This window comes from Drosophila rhopaloa, unplaced genomic scaffold (genome assembly GCF_018152115.1).
Source record: "Drosophila rhopaloa isolate 14029-0021.01 unplaced genomic scaffold, ASM1815211v1 contig_195, whole genome shotgun sequence".
Classification (NCBI taxonomy): Eukaryota; Metazoa; Arthropoda; class Insecta; order Diptera; family Drosophilidae; genus Drosophila; species Drosophila rhopaloa.
Window position 1 is genome coordinate 33,571 of NW_025335078.1, and position 15,211 is coordinate 48,781.

Genomic DNA, 15,211 nt, shown 5'->3' on the forward strand with positions numbered 1-15,211 from the left:
CACGTACCGAATGGCGCTTTCGTTTCTATCTCAAAACTCCGGTCTGTTGGATTTACAAAGCATATTTGATCCACAATATTCTCATCATCAACAACAACAACAAAATTTGAGCCACCACCCCCAACATCACTTTCAACAACATCAAGAAGCGGAACAGATTCAACAACAACATCAACGCACCCTTCCAACGAAGTTCGATTTGAGTCTTTTCAACGAACTCGACCAAATGGAATTCAACAACAATTTAAATCGCAATCAATATCAGAATAATAATATACACAACAGCAACAATAACCAGAACACCACCAACAACACCAACACTAATAACAGTGTAAGTGAAAATTTGAACCAGGTAAGTTTAAAGGTCGCCATCGCGTGGGTTTCCCTGCTTAAAAGGGTTGGGGACAGTAGTCAAAATATAAGTTTTGTAAAACATACATATAAAGAAAGTTAAAGTTACAAGGATCTTTCATTTTAAGCCCTCTCTTAATATTACATTTCGGAACATTTTTCTCAGTGTACTGTGGTTCTCCATCCCCCAGCACATTAAGTAAATAAGTAATAGGTAGAGAATCCAGACTAATTTTAGCAATAAATGTTTATACAACTGTTTTTCAAACCATTGTTAGTTTGCTTCTTTAAACGGTATACACACACTATAAAAGTTCCTTACATGTAATTGAAGAAATCTATTCAAGATTCGCTAGCAAAATCTATTTGCCTTGAGGCAAATATTAATATATAGTTCAATTGCTAATTATACTATATATGGCGGGCGGGGTGTATCATATAACAAAGTTGTGGTAGACAGATAGAGGGAAAAACAACAGAATAGCGCTTAATAAATAGTTGCAAATGTTACGTCAACAGTCCGACTCGCTTGCCCAGTCGATATTTGTCTTTTTTCATTATTTTTGGATGTTTGTTTAAATATAGCCGCATGTTCTGGGTCTTCTTTGCCCAGCCCTTCAAGCTGAGCCGTTTTCCGTTTTGTTTACACACTCGCAGCGTGTTCGAACTTATCTTTCGAAAGCATAATGAAATGGAATCAAGCCGAGTGCGAGTCCTCATCGGCAAATAAACATGAATCTATGGGTGTTTATGCCCACTCTCTCTTGGTACTGGGAGAAAGAGGGATTGGGAGAGTACAGGCGAGATTGTTGGCGGCCTTATCAGCAAGGTTCGGACCTACATGTATAGTATTCCAGCTGGACTTTAGGAGATAATGCTGAGAGGGCATAGCCTCGTTGGCGGCTAGACACGCTTTGTTGTTGTCTCTGGCTCTGATTCGGTTCTATAATGGATCACGACGTCGAAATTCAGTTGTTCAAACTAAAGTGCTCTCCGTTTCGGTTTTCTAGATCCAAAACCGCCACTTCATCAGCGGCTACCACCACCAGCATATTGGATCGGATTATGAGCAAGTGATCAACTTTGTTGACTCGCCGCCAAACTCTGAGGAATCGTGGACAGGTAAGGCTGCCGAAATCAGTACACCCAGATCAGTCAGTCAGCTCACCTCATCTCCATCGTCATCATCATCATCATCATCATCTGCATCATCACCATCGACAATATCGCCCCCGTAGAGACCAGCTCGCTAATCGAACAAATTACGATTGTCGTAGACGCCCAATCGAAGGACTCGCCGGGACCGCAGATCATCGACGTGCAGACCATTTACCTGAACAGCGGCTCACGCAAAAGACGAATGGATTGGGACTCTTTGGACATTGTCCAAAGTGAGAACTCACCCACAGCATCGCAGAGCGGCGAGCTGCCCACCAAAGTGGCCAATCAGGAGAAGGACAAGCACAAGCGCGAGAAGCACTCGGGTAAGATTAACCTTACAATTTTAAATCGCAGAGAATTATGAGGAAGCGTCTTAGGCATGAAGTTTTTGAGTTCTCTCAATTCGGATCGGCAGATCGAATTGAAACCATTTAAATTTGTATATTGTCAGACTAAATCACAATTCTCGTACTTAGAATAATTTCATATATTCGACAAATGTAAACACTACGCTAAGCCACAACCTATGACTCTAAATTTCTGTGCAGATAATAAGATTACTTGGCAATCCCCAAGCTTTTTATGAGTAATCTTCAAAAAGTACCCTATTATTGAGCAATGGTTTTTAAAACTATTTTAAAGAATTAAAGATTTATCGTTCGAAGTGTTAAAAGATCTTAAAACGTCTGAAATAAATTTAAGACAAAAATAAAGTCCAGAAGTTTGGCAATGTTATCTTGCTAATTTAAAACGCAACTGAAAACAGGTTCAACAATTAAATTAAAATCGAAAATACTTTGATGCTTACCCCATCAATTTGACAAATCAAATACAATTTAGATGTCTAAAAATGTCACACTCTCATGAAAGATGATTTACACAATACAAGTATGCAAAAAAATGATACAAGAAAGAGTCATTATAATAATCGCTATGTCTATGCTATTGTTTTTATTGAATTAGCTTGGTGATTTGCATAAAATGTACGGTGACCCACAATCAATGAAAGCAAGAAGCAAGAATGAGAGACTTGAGACTTCTTCCTGGGATTGGAGCTTGGAGCTGGGTGCGAGTCTGAAACTTGTTCCCCTGCCGCGGGTGAGGGCAAATTAGAAGCCGCCGTAATTGATAAACCCGTTTCCGAGTTGCGCCTCTTTGATTATACGGCCCTGTATAAGTATGAATACATATTGGTGTGCCTCGACAGATGTACCCGATCTAACGACTAATTCGATCGTAAGTTCGTAAGACAAACGTGAGTCTTTCTGTTGTTAGGTGCTAAGTGGCGTATAAACAGAGGAATATGATCGCTAATTAGTCTGTATCCATCAGACATGGAGTTATACGACATATGCGTGAGATCGCAATTAAAGGCTGAGCTCGACAAAGGGTTCAACTTGAGGTCTTTGAAGTAGTTGGGCAAACTTGGCGCAGGTGGGGTTGCACTCTGAAAGAAGCAGTCTTTAAATAGTTTCCAAATTAATCATTAGCAAGCGATGGGTTTAATATCGGAGTTCGGTAGCCGTAATGAAATTAACAGCCTGCGATGGTTCAAACTCGCCATAAAAAAGTAATTAACTTAGCACCTCCGCTTGTGTTAATCAATAGAGCTTTAATAATAGAATGCCAGTAAAGAAATAAATCTTCTCTCAGTACTTTTCCAATGTCCCGAACAAGCCCCTAAGCGAAACCCTTTAAACCTTGTAGATGTGTCCTCGCGATTGCTCAAAAAATCACGCAGGGCCCTCGGACTAATTACCACAAAACGAGTGGCCGCGGCATGACACTGGCACACTGATACACTTTGGAACAAATAGATTTAGGTAGGCACACTTGTGTGGGGACCAGACCATATAATTTCGACTCCAATGTAGAGCTCTGCCCTTCTCGCTGATGGCTTATCAACCGGCGGGCGGGACTCGGCGCAGATAAGACTAAATGCTAGCGTTTTTGCGTACAACAATCCACTATTAGGCTAACTTTTTCAGAACTCCACGATTATCGGTCACAACCGATCTTAGATCATTGCGGCGGGCCAAATGGCCTTTCCTTTTGTCCCGGCTTTTTCCCACACTCGCTGTTTATGTAAGCGAAAGCTATAAGATGATATGGAAGCCATTTCCCCTTGCAATTTGTCAAGGGAACTAAGCAGAAGCATCCATTCTATTTGGTGCGCCAATGTCCACATTTACAGATAGTTTTAATCAAACAATTGGCTGTGACACTATCGCGAATGTGAAATGAGTGTGCAGCGGCCAGTCGATGTGCGTCATTCGGTCTTGGATAACTCTGAATCAATTGTGATCGAGATATGTATTGTCCGATGGAACCCACACGAGCACAAGTTCTTTCTGTACACAGATTAAATCAATTAACGAGCCATCACAAACATGTATTCATTAAAGTACAAATTTTTTTTTTGAGGAATTTTGTAAAAACAATTGAAAGTAATGCTGTGCAAATTCTAGGTTCATTTCAGACACATTGCTGTCAACACAAAATTGTCGAACTTATAAGCTTACTATAGAGGTTAAAGGTTAATCCTAAAAAAAATTGCTTAAGTTGAGGAGGATTTTTTGTCAAAGAATAGATTTAATGACACTTTCCCTATTAACAATTTCACATAATGACCTAAAATAAGTTTCAAATTAAATACAAATTTACTTCAAAACGCACCATTAGAACACTCCAAATTACTCGATGTATTCCATAATTAGACATAATTACATTAATGGGGACCCGTATTCAAAATAGTATTAGTCGAAGCTAAACAAAATTATGCTTACGTGTTTATCAATTAATTAAAAACTGGCCTTACAAGTGTCGCATGCTATAAATTCTTCACAGAATTTATTTTGGCCAAGACACAAGTTTGACGTCAACGGTTTAAGGTCGTCGTTGGTTGTTGAGAGCGTCACTCTGTGATAACAGTTCAAATCTAAAAGAAATCTGAAACGTGCCAGATATGGGTTGAATTATAGTTTTTGGTATTCTTCGCATTCGCAGGTCGCAGCAGCTGGAGCGATGATATTGGCTTCGACCTGAACGCCGAGTTCAACACCAACTCGTACTTGAACAAGTAAGAAAAACCCACGAATGCATCTTAATGAAATCAGAGCTAATTTACGTTTACCCTCCTCGATTAGTGAGAACTTCCTGTCGTTCTCGCCCACGCTGACCACCCTGAAGCAGGAGCCGCAGACGGAGCAAATTAAGCCGAGTCCCAAGATTACCCTAGAAAATGCAGCACGATCGCCGTCTGTGGCCATTGCCAAGTTGGATGAGGCCCACAACTCACCGCCGCAGGCCAATACGGCCCAGGATCCGGCCGCAGGATCGGGCTCGGCCGGAACTGGCAAGCATGATGTGAACTCCGGACTCATCTGCGGATGTGGCTCACCGCAGGGCTCGCCCCTGGCTAACACTGAGTATGAGTTGAACGAAAAGGGCAAGCCCCAGCAGCAGCTTAGCGTTTTGGATCCGGCAAAGATCGAGATCGTTTCGGCCAATGGAGCTACCCATTCCGAAGATCACAAGTGAGTATAACTGGGGTCACATAATATATAGTTTAGTTATAGATCTCACACGAGAAAGTTCCTTCAAAAGCTGTTTACAAAATCCATAAATATGGTAGAAAACAAAAGAAAGAGATTAAATAAAATCGAAACTAAAAGGATAGTTTTTTAATAGGGACTTGGACTACGACTAGATACCAGATTATAAACACTCCCCTGCTCTTCCAGATTTCAGTACATTTTGGCGGCGGCCACGTCGATTGCCACCAAGAACAACGAGGAGACCCTGACGTATCTCAACCAGGGCCAGAGCTACGAGATCAAGCTGAAGAAGATCGGCGACCTGTCCCTCTACAGGGATAAGATATTGAAGGTGAGTCCAAAGTCCCTGTCCGCAGCCTCCAATTGAGGCGCAGAGTCATGTGATTCGATGAATTATTCGACTGTCGAGTGTGAGGCTTGGTCAGCGAGTCTGTGTGCCTGAATGTGTGTATCTGGGGGGCTCAATTGATTTTAATAAGCCCCAATTAAGCCGGTCGACTTGAGAGATGCGACTAGGAGGCAAACCCCCCTCTGTACATGTGAAATCTGCGTGTGCGAAATAACTTTCCGAGTGACTTCACTTCTTGCCACAACTCACTTTACCGCCTTCCCTCCCGACTTATATTGCAGAGCGTGATCAAGATCTGTTTCCACGAGCGCCGCCTCCAGTTCATGGAGCGCGAGCAGATGCAGCAATGGCAGCAATCCCGCCCAGGCGAACGCATCATTGAGGTGGACGTACCGCTCTCGTACGGCCTGTGCCACGTGTCGCAGCCATTAAGCTCCGGTTCACTGAACACCGTCGAGATCTTCTGGGACCCGCTGAAGGAGGTCGGCGTCTACATCAAGGTCAACTGCATTTCAACCGAATTTACTCCAAAGAAGCACGGCGGCGAGAAGGGAGTGCCCTTCCGACTGCAGATTGAAACCTATATAGAAAACACGAACAGTACCAACTCGAGCGGCTCGAGCGGCAGCAACAGCAGCGGTAGCGCCAGCGGCAACAGCAACGGTAGCGGAAATAGTGGCTCGACTGCCCCAGCATCTCCGGAACGGACTCCCAATGGCGGAGGCGGCAACAATGGCAAACAGGCGGTCCATGCAGCTGCCTGCCAGATTAAGGTGAGTGTAAATACTCTTGCAGCCAAAGACCCCTTGAGCGGTGGCGGAAATATTATATTGTTTGTCAACATACGTAGATAGCCAAAAGTATCCATTTTGTCCGGTAATAGAGATATCTTTCCGCCTAAAATAAAGTGATAATAAAGATTGCAGATAAGTACCTATGTATAGCCGCTTAAAATAGAGGCTTCTACCTTGTCCTTTGATAGATTTGAATGACCTTTAAAAGGATAAGGCCACCTTTTATTTTTGTAAAAAAAATCTAATCGAAAATTACGCAGAGTATAAACACAGAAGCTATGTATTTTATGAGTTGTACGATTATTAATACATATATAAAATTGTCTAATTTGATTGTGCCAATTAAGATAACCGAAGAGGCCAATTCATATTTCTGACTAACAGCTATTGAATAGAATCAAAAAATGGTTATTATTTGCATTGAGTTTTATGACCTTAAATACGAGGTGACAACCAAGATAATCTGAAATTTATTTTTGAGAACAAGATATTATCAATACAAGTACAAAAAGTGCCCTACAATCTTTAATCCTACGATAAACCAACTCGCATAAGTTTTTCCCCAAGACAATTATCCTTCCAAGAGAATTATCCACCAATTTTTAAATTCCCATCTAAGGCACCCAGAAAACCGATTTTAAATTTTTTCTATTTCCAGGTCTTCAAGCTAAAGGGAGCTGATCGCAAGCACAAACAGGATCGTGAGAAGATCCAGAAGCGTCCGCAATCGGAACAGGATAAGTTCCAGCCCAGCTACGAGTGCACCATCATGAACGATATATCCCTGGATTTGGTGATGCCCGCCACCACTACTGGTTGCTACAGTCCGGAATAGTAAGTATTTAGATTCTCCAGCGAGAGAAGTAGGGAGACAGTGGGGGAGAGCGAATCTCTTCAGCTGACATAGCTTCTGCTCCGGAATTAAGCAACAATTTATTTCGCTGCGCTGTCCCGCAATCTTCCAATTGAGCCCGCAAATTTTTCCACAAGTTTTATTTATGTGACAGCTACGGCCTGAGCTTTTTGATTTACGAACCAGGCGATTGCAGTCCCAACTATTTACATAACGTCCAGTTAAGATCAAGTGCATATTACGTATCACGTAGATACTTGTTCCCTATCTGCCCGTACAGTGCGGCTCAGAGCCCTGAGGTACGTCTCAGCCATGTTTTGACCTAGGGCTGCAGTATAGTTATGGGGTCGACAAACATTTCCTACAATGATTAGTTTTAAAAGAATTGCATACATGTTTTCGTCAATTTGTCTTGCTAGGCCAAATGATTGTTGACACTAAGTCAATTAAGTTTTGGCAAGCAATTTATTTAATTCTCGTTTAAATCTATTCATTTATAGATTTTTGCTTTCACGCTTAATAAATATAATCAGTAAATAATGTGTTAAAAATGAATACGTTTGAAATTTGTAAAAAAATTGGCGAAACGTAAAAAACATTCTAAAAAAACAATTACTGAATAATTACAACTTCAATCGGTTCAGACTTAGTTTGGGACTGAAATGGATTTGTTTGAATAAAAAGATCAAAAACGTTTTGTTTATTTGTTTTTTTGAAATATAAAAAAACATTCCACACCAATACACTTTCGATTTTGTGGTACAATCAAATGTTTTTCTTGCTCAAAATCAGACATTACATTAGGTATAGAATGGAAAGCGGCAAGAGTACTAAAATAAACATTTACCAAATATAGTATAAGCCATCTGTCATTGCCCTACAATTGTGAAACGCACTTTCCAGTGGAATTTTCCTATAACGAGTGCCAGAGGAAATCATTTAGTTTGTCATTTCCATGATCACCAAATCATAAAGATCAATCGAATTGAGAGCGGTATGCAGAGAGATATATGCCCCTTGATCAGCGAGAGATCGGGTGAGACGGGAGAATGAGATATAGAGAGAGGGCCGAGATCTCGAGAGACCTGTAGAGAGCCATTGAAGGATCATTGGGCGCTAAGAGATCAGCTAAGAGCATTTTGCGCCGTGGTCTTTGTTGTTTTTGCGTCAGCTCCAAGCTATTTTTAGTTTAAAGTTGCTTTTAACCGGTTTTCGGTATTCGTTTCTGCTCAATGATTTTATTTGTTTGCTGGCCAAGCACTATAGATAATAATGGCAAATGATATGGGGATTGTATAAGGTCTTGTTTTGTTAGGTTCGATTATATCGATCAGGGGCTGAAAAGCCATCCTATAGCCAGGCATTATCCATTCAAAAAACCGGAAATGACTGTGGGGGAGGGGCGGCGAAAGACGAAAGTCTGGAAAATTTCCCCGATAGAAAGGCAGCCATATAAAATAGATTCGAAACGGGTTTGCCAGGCCAATCAGCCGCAACAGGGCGTATCGGGTGGCTTGTAAACAAGGCGAGTGGTTCGCGGAAGAGCAAACCAGATTCTCCGGGTTGCGGGACAGGATGGGAAACTCGAAAAGCGAATTTCGCGATGGAGTCCCTCGCATTCGTGAACATGCGCTTGCATCTTAAGGATCGTCGCTCCTGCCAACGCCAGATACAGAACGAGCTCTACTGGATTTGTAGGACTTGCAGCAAGGAATCTTCAGCTTAAATCCTATTAATCCAACCCTCATCTCGTATCCTTTGCAGTATGAAACTCTGGCCGAATTCGCCCGTGCACATACCCAAGTACGATGGGATGCTTCCGTTTGCCCCAAGTGCAGCATCTCCGGCTACCAGCAGCAGCCCCATTGCCATCAACTCGGTGACGTCGACCAATTCGCCCACCCTCAAGCTGATGGACGCCACCAACATGGTCTCACCGCAGCATGTGCCCGCCGACATGGACGATTATGTAGGTGTCATTGCCCCACTGCACCCTAAAACTACTAACTAAACGACCCTCTATTGTCCATATCAGAGCCAGAACATAATGCCGGAATCGACGCCCTCGCAAGTGACGCAGTGGCTGACCAATCATCGCCTCACAAGCTATCTCTCAACGTTCGCACACTTCTCGGGAGCGGATATCATGCGGTATGTAATCCAGTACAGCATTTTTTACCTTTCATAACAATTTCAAATCAATTTCTTAGTAACCCAATTCCATAGTGACAAATTTGTTTGAAATTCGAAAGCGTAGAAATCTATTGTCTAATCAAAGAAGTTTTGTGATAATCATTGTTTAATATACATTGTTTGATAACAGTTGCAACGCAAAAACACTTTACAATAACTGAATTGTTGATCCAATTCTCAGACAATTTGTCAATAAGAACCGTTTGTCTGGCAAACTAAGAGTGCTTGAGTGTTTTTGATTACCATTTTTTTTTTCAGGGCATGTTTCAACACAATGTTTCAATCAGTTAACCACCAGTTGGGTAATCTTGTTGACTGACATCTAAAAGATAGCGAAACGAATAGAAAATAACTATAGGATAACATGATTCCACAACTGATTGATAACAGACATTAAACTTAACCATAATCTTCTCCGATTATTAAATGACTTGATAAGATAACTGTCCTACCGCATCAGATACTTGACTTTTTCACTAGGTTTTATTCTATGGTCGAACGAGGGTTTTTATGGTCTTATACAAAAATTGGTTTATTTTAATTGTTCCGCATCGCATTTATTTTATTTTTGTCTGCTTGTGATTTATTTATAATTTGTGATTTATTTATAGCATGTCCAAGGAGGATTTGATTCAAATTTGTGGCCTGGCCGATGGCATTCGCATGTTCAACATTTTGCGCGCCAAGTGAGTTTTCAATTATCGTTTATTTCGTGCATGTTTTTTTAAAACTAAACCTTACAGGACCATTGCCCCGAGGCTTACGTTGTATGCCAGTTTGGATGGCTGTAGCTACAATGCCATCTACTTGCTGTCGAGCACGGCCAAGGAGTTGCAGCAGAAGCTGTTTAAGATGCCCGGTTTCTACGAGTTCATGGCCAAGGCCAGTGCCCAGGAGAATGGAGCAGGAGGAGCTGCAGCCGCTGCTGCTGCCGCCCTGTTCAACAACTGGGGCATGCACTCCAAGTACTCGGGCAGTGGCTCCAATATTTTCAATGACGCCAACAAGAGCTGCGTGTACATATCGGGGCCCTCGGGCATCCTTGTGACCGTCACCGACGAGGTGCTCAACAACGAGATCAAGGACGGCAACCTTTTTGCCCTGGAGGTGCAGGCCGGCAAGGTCATCCTTAAGCTGATCAACAAGCAGGACAACAATTAAAAGATCTTATGGCTACGTAGACCCACTGTAGACACCACCCGAGCAACCAAGTATAGTTTATAGCATTTACACGCAGTTCGAAGCCATGTCGAAATCGTTTTCTATATAAGCTTCAATTCATATGAGATTTCGTGCAGCAATTTTGAACAAGTATAAAGCAAGCAACCCGAAACCCTGTTCCCTAAAATCCCTAAATCTTCGTTAAAACAACTAGTGCAAAATATTTAAGATTTCGTTTTCAGTCCTCACTTTAAGTTTTGTTTATTTTATATGTATTTTATACCACCTACGATACACGATTACATATGCACATTTAATTCTCCAATGCGATTGCATTTCGATTCGTTATTTTCTATACTTTTAACTTTCTTTTATTTCTATGGCTTATGCTTATCACTTATATAACGATTATATATTTGTTTGTAGAACCCAACCAATATCAATTATTTGAAGTAGAAAGAAAAACCCAAAAAAAAAGCAACATACAATTACAATAATGATTATTATCTTCAAGTACAGTACCACGAATACAAGAATTGAGCAATTGTTTCGAAGCAGAGTTCAACTAGCAACCAAACAACAACTTTTGTATGTGATAGAAGCAATAAAGTGTTATCCACAAGTGGACTGTCGAAAAAAACGTCTTAATGTGTATTTATTTATTTGATTGTTTTATATAAAAAGTATTTGATATGGCTGGCGGAGTTCCTGATCCTTTTTAATATTTCGAGAAGGTTATTAAAACTCTTGACACTATAATTTTGTTATCGAATTTAAATTTTTAGACAATAAAAATGTATCGATATATAATACATTTTTTGTTTGGGGAGTCCCCAATAATTTAGTATGATGTAAGTTCTCGATCAGTTTGGTTCTCGATTTGGCATAATATTTTCTAAATTTAAAAGTAATTGGAGTCTTAAAACCATGAATAGCTTTCATGTCAGCATATTCATCTACTTTCCTTTGCTCTGCTCGCTAGGTGAGTTAATCAACTTTTACGTTAGTTAATACATACATAATGTAATTTGGATGAATTTGCAGCTTTAATGGTGCAGAGCGATTGTAGAATATCACAATATATGGTAGAGGGATCGAATAGGATCTTTACCTATCGCGATGCCAGTGGAACTCTCCAATTGCAGCGCAGGGAAATTGTTCCATCCGGTGTCACTCTGCTAATGTACTGCAATCCTTCGGAGATGGTGGAAACTCAATGCCAGGACAACGGACAGTTCTCAGTTCCGCTGCCCATGAGTTGTGGCAATCCAATGCAACCGAAGGCCACTCGAATCCGGGATGGCGATTGTTCGGGAAACTTGTATGCCGTGGGTTATACGATAGACGGGAAGAATCTGGAACTTTATAGAACTTGCTTTGATGCCGGCCAGGGAAGGGTTATGTACTCGCAGAGCGATGTCTACTTCAAGAGTTTCTGTGAGTGAATTCTAAGCTCTGCCCTATTTTATACCTCTTTAATACCGAACATCATGTATTAAACTCTGCCTGTGATAAAAACAAACTGTGATGGTATTACTAAAAATGTATATTCTAAAGACATAATCATTACTATTCCCGACATAAAGAGAAAAGATATAACTATAACACAATAGGGTTATCTTCGATGCCTGAAAGTATTTATATTATATTATAAACCACACATTAATCCTTGCCTTATCCGTGATAGTTCCCAGGAGACCGTTTATTGAGTTTGTGGCCGATGAGATGTTTAGTCCCCAGGAGGCCGCCGCTTATATGAAGTCAAACATATATTTCGCCTTCAAATGCATTTATGGTGATGATCAGTCCTATTTACAAAGTGCCAACTCCTTGGTGATAAATCGAGGTCATCTGGTGGCCTCTGCGGACTTCCTGTTCGTGGACCAGATGGGTAGTACCTTTCGCTATCTGAATGTGGTGCCGCAATTCAAGTCGATTAACGATGGTAACTGGGAGAAAATCGAGAGGTGGGTGCGTAGTCAGATCCCTCCTTCGAGCTATTACCGGATCAAGTCCGGAGGAATTGGCATCCTGAATTTGCCAGATGCCAGGGGAGCCATTAAGCCGGCCTTCCTCTCAAACTCCAAGATCCCAGTGCCCGAGTGGACCTACAAAGTGGTGCGGGATGCCAGTGGCAAGGGGCTGTATGTCTTCCTAACTTATAATAATACCTTTGTGCGAGAGACACCACAATGTCTGGATGTTTGTCGTCCAGTTAATTGCCCCTTGGGTCTCCCGAATAGCCCCGTCGAGGGATTCACCTTCTGTTGCGATCCGGGGCAGTTCCCACTCTGAAAATGCAAGTATTCGTAAATATTTTATCGGAGGACTATGCCAAATTGGCCAGCGTAATAATCGCAGGCTGAATTATTCAGTATTTTTATTTAACAGACGCACCTAAGTGGAAATGCGAAAATGGCGAAAATCCGTTGCACTGCGAAAAAAGAGGGCTTAATAAATGAAAATTTGAACTAATACTTAGGTAAATTACATTTTCTGGGTCTACAAGATTATTGGAATGAGTTTACAAATTTATTAATTTGATGACAATAGTTTGATTTAATGCTATACAAAATGTTGAACCATTTTTTAAAAAAAAATTTTTTTGTAATCTTAAATTAATTATAATTAAAATTTGAGGGTCTACAATTAAAAAGTAATGCCATTAAACAAAATTATTGGAATGATTAAAAAGGTATCAATTTGATAACAATAGTTGGTTAATATGGTCTATTTACCAATTTGGGAAAAATTAATCAAGGTTTTTTTAAATCTTAAATTATTTAGAGTTAATTGTTGCTGAGTGAAAGCCACACCGGACGATTAGGCAAACAATGGAACGGCTAACGACATTTTAAATGCTTTTCGAGAGTGCATAAAATCAGTCGGCGCAAATAAATCATCCTCAACTTCGATGAAAGTCGTCAAGTGAAATGAGCAAAGGTGCGGAAATCTTTTACAAGGGCCAGAAGGTCTTCTTGAACATCTTCTCGCTGTGGCCCCGGGATGAACGCTGGTGGAGAATCATCCATTTGGTGAACTATGTGCATGTGATTTGCTTCTGGGTACTGCTCTTCGATCTGCTGCTGGTGATGCACGTGGTGGCCAACCTGAGCAACATGTCGGAGGTTGTGAGGGCAATCTTTGTCCTGGCCACCAGTGCGGGACACACGGCTAAGCTGCTCAGCATTAAGGCCAACAATTTGGCACTGGAGGAGCTGTTCCAGCGGTTGGACGACGAGGAGTTCCGGCCAAGGGGCGCCGAAGAGGAGTTGATCTTCGCAGGCGCCTGTCAAAGGAGTCGGAAGCTAAGGGATTTCTATGGGACCCTGTCCTTAGCCGCCTTGTCCATGATCCTCATACCCCAATTCGTTCTTGACTGGTCCCATCTGCCACTGGGCACATATAATCCCTTTGGCGAGAATCCTGGCTCACCTGGCTACTGGTTCCTCTACTGCTATCAGTGCCTGGCTTTGTCCGCCTCCTGCATCACCAATATAGGCTTCGATTCCCTCTGCTCCTCGCTGTTCATCTTCATTAAGTGCCAGCTAGATATTCTGGCCGCGAGACTGGATAAGATGGGTCGGCTGAATAGTGCTGGTGGCTCCGTTGAACAGCAACTGAAGCAAAACATCCGATATCACATGTCCATCGTAGAGTTGACAAAAACCGTGGAACTTCTTTTTTGCAAGCCGATTTCGGTGCAGATCTTCTGTTCGGTATTAGTTTTGACGGCCAATTTTTATGCTATAGCTCTGGTAAGTACTGTCATATACATTTTATTAAATACAAAGTAAATGTTCATCTAAATGTTTTTATTAAATTATTTTTAAGTTATTCAATCAGTTTGGCTTCTACATATTAATATTTTATATCGGTAAATCGTTCAAATCCGAACGCAGATTATCCATTTATACCCAATATAGGAGGTCGTCCATATATATATAATATGTAGCGAAGTGATTACCCTCATGTACTTATTTTTAAACAATTTTATTATACTCAGGGGAGGGGGAATAACAAATTACTTAAACTATGGTAACGTAATACATGGATATTCTCTATTTGGAGCTAACTTAAGTTTCATTTAAATAACCATAAAAATGTTTGAGTTATTCAAATCCATTTTTTTCTCTTGCCCAGCGCTATAAATTGTAATAAATTTATCTTAATTGCACTAGTCACTGCTACAGTTCATGATTAATTTTCTTTTTTAATTTGCTTCTTTATTAATCATGCTGTTGTTAAATAGCAGTTTTTAAAGTTGTAATATTATGGGGCATTGGTTCCATTTGCCAATTGCATTTAAAAAATTCAAATAAAATACAATTATATTTTATCTAATGTACTACAATTTCTGTGCTTCCCAATCGATCCCCACTTTATAAATTTAGTTGTCTGATGAGAAGTTGGCGCTCTTCAAATATATAACCTATCAGACGTGCATGCTGAGTCAGATCTTCATATTGTGCTACTTTGCCGGGTGCGTAAGGACATTTTTAAAATCATTAGTAGAGTACTAAACACTTTTCCAACAGTGAGGTAACCCAGCGAAGTTTGGAGCTTCCGCACGAGCTTTACAAGACTCCTTGGGTGGACTGGACTCGCCCCAACCGAAGGATTCTACTGCTTTTCATGCAACGCCTGCACTCCCCTCTTAGGATAAGGACCCTAAACCCCAGCCTGGGCTTTGATCTAATGCTTTTCAGTTCGGTGAGCTATTTTCTTGGTTCAACCATTTCGTGCACTGTATCCAATTTCCATAATTAGCCTCATTAGCTGGGTGAGTTAT

General features: G+C 41.0%; 3 protein-coding genes across 6 annotated transcripts; all 3 read left to right on the plus strand.

Moving 5' to 3' along the window:
- Nucleotides 1–10,744, plus strand: LOC108039073 (upstream-binding protein 1). Of its 4 annotated transcripts, none has more exons than XM_017115988.2 (12): nt 1–352; nt 1,362–1,473; nt 1,590–1,835; nt 4,519–4,591; nt 4,659–5,048; nt 5,256–5,400; nt 5,700–6,191; nt 6,871–7,046; nt 8,830–9,034; nt 9,101–9,216; nt 9,870–9,944; nt 10,002–10,744. In XM_017115988.2, exons 1-12 carry the CDS (start codon nt 11–13, stop codon nt 10,417–10,419), a joined length of 2,790 nt encoding a protein of 929 aa, XP_016971477.1. In that variant the 5' UTR covers nt 1–10; the 3' UTR covers nt 10,420–10,744. The 4 variants fall into 4 exon arrangements, with proteins under 4 accessions (XP_016971477.1, XP_016971479.1, XP_016971478.1 ...); XM_017115990.2 differs by having other exon boundaries at nt 1,629–1,835; XM_017115989.2 differs by having other exon boundaries at nt 1–331.
- Nucleotides 10,745–11,292: 548 nt separating this feature from the next.
- On the plus strand, nt 11,293–13,280 carry LOC108039060. Its single transcript, XM_017115968.2, has 4 exons — nt 11,293–11,401; nt 11,464–11,856; nt 12,107–12,901; nt 13,207–13,280. Exons 1-3 carry the CDS (start codon nt 11,347–11,349, stop codon nt 12,712–12,714), a joined length of 1,056 nt encoding a protein of 351 aa, XP_016971457.2. The 5' UTR covers nt 11,293–11,346; the 3' UTR covers nt 12,715–12,901; nt 13,207–13,280.
- A 72-nt stretch (nt 13,281–13,352) lies between these two features.
- Nucleotides 13,353–15,198, plus strand: LOC108039051 (odorant receptor 46a-like). Its single transcript, XM_017115956.2, has 4 exons — nt 13,353–14,177; nt 14,814–14,902; nt 14,958–15,132; nt 15,190–15,198. The coding sequence occupies exons 1-4, from the start codon at nt 13,353–13,355 to the stop codon at nt 15,196–15,198; spliced, it is 1,098 nt and encodes a 365-aa protein (XP_016971445.2).
- Nucleotides 15,199–15,211: the final 13 nt, after the last annotated feature.

Bases quoted from the DNA above. Each gene is read 5' to 3' on its own strand.
- LOC108039060 (XM_017115968.2), top strand. From the start codon at position 11,347: ATGAATAGCTTTCATGTCAGCATATTCATCTACTTTCCTTTGCTCTGC. The intron at 11,402-11,463 runs GTGAGTTAATCA...ATGAATTTGCAG, and splicing joins TCCTTTGCTCTGCTCGCTAG to CTTTAATGGTGCAGAGCGAT. The intron at 11,857-12,106 runs GTGAGTGAATTC...TATCCGTGATAG, and splicing joins TGTCTACTTCAAGAGTTTCT to TTCCCAGGAGACCGTTTATT.
- LOC108039051 (XM_017115956.2), top strand. From the start codon at position 13,353: ATGAGCAAAGGTGCGGAAATCTTTTACAAGGGCCAGAAGGTCTTCTTG. The intron at 14,178-14,813 runs GTAAGTACTGTC...TTATAAATTTAG, and splicing joins ATTTTTATGCTATAGCTCTG to TTGTCTGATGAGAAGTTGGC. The intron at 14,903-14,957 runs GTGCGTAAGGAC...CTTTTCCAACAG, and splicing joins ATATTGTGCTACTTTGCCGG to TGAGGTAACCCAGCGAAGTT.
- LOC108039073 (XM_017115988.2), top strand. From the start codon at position 11: ATGGCGCTTTCGTTTCTATCTCAAAACTCCGGTCTGTTGGATTTACAA. The intron at 1,836-4,518 runs GTAAGATTAACC...TCGCATTCGCAG, and splicing joins CAAGCGCGAGAAGCACTCGG to GTCGCAGCAGCTGGAGCGAT. The intron at 9,945-10,001 runs GTGAGTTTTCAA...TAAACCTTACAG, and splicing joins TTCAACATTTTGCGCGCCAA to GACCATTGCCCCGAGGCTTA.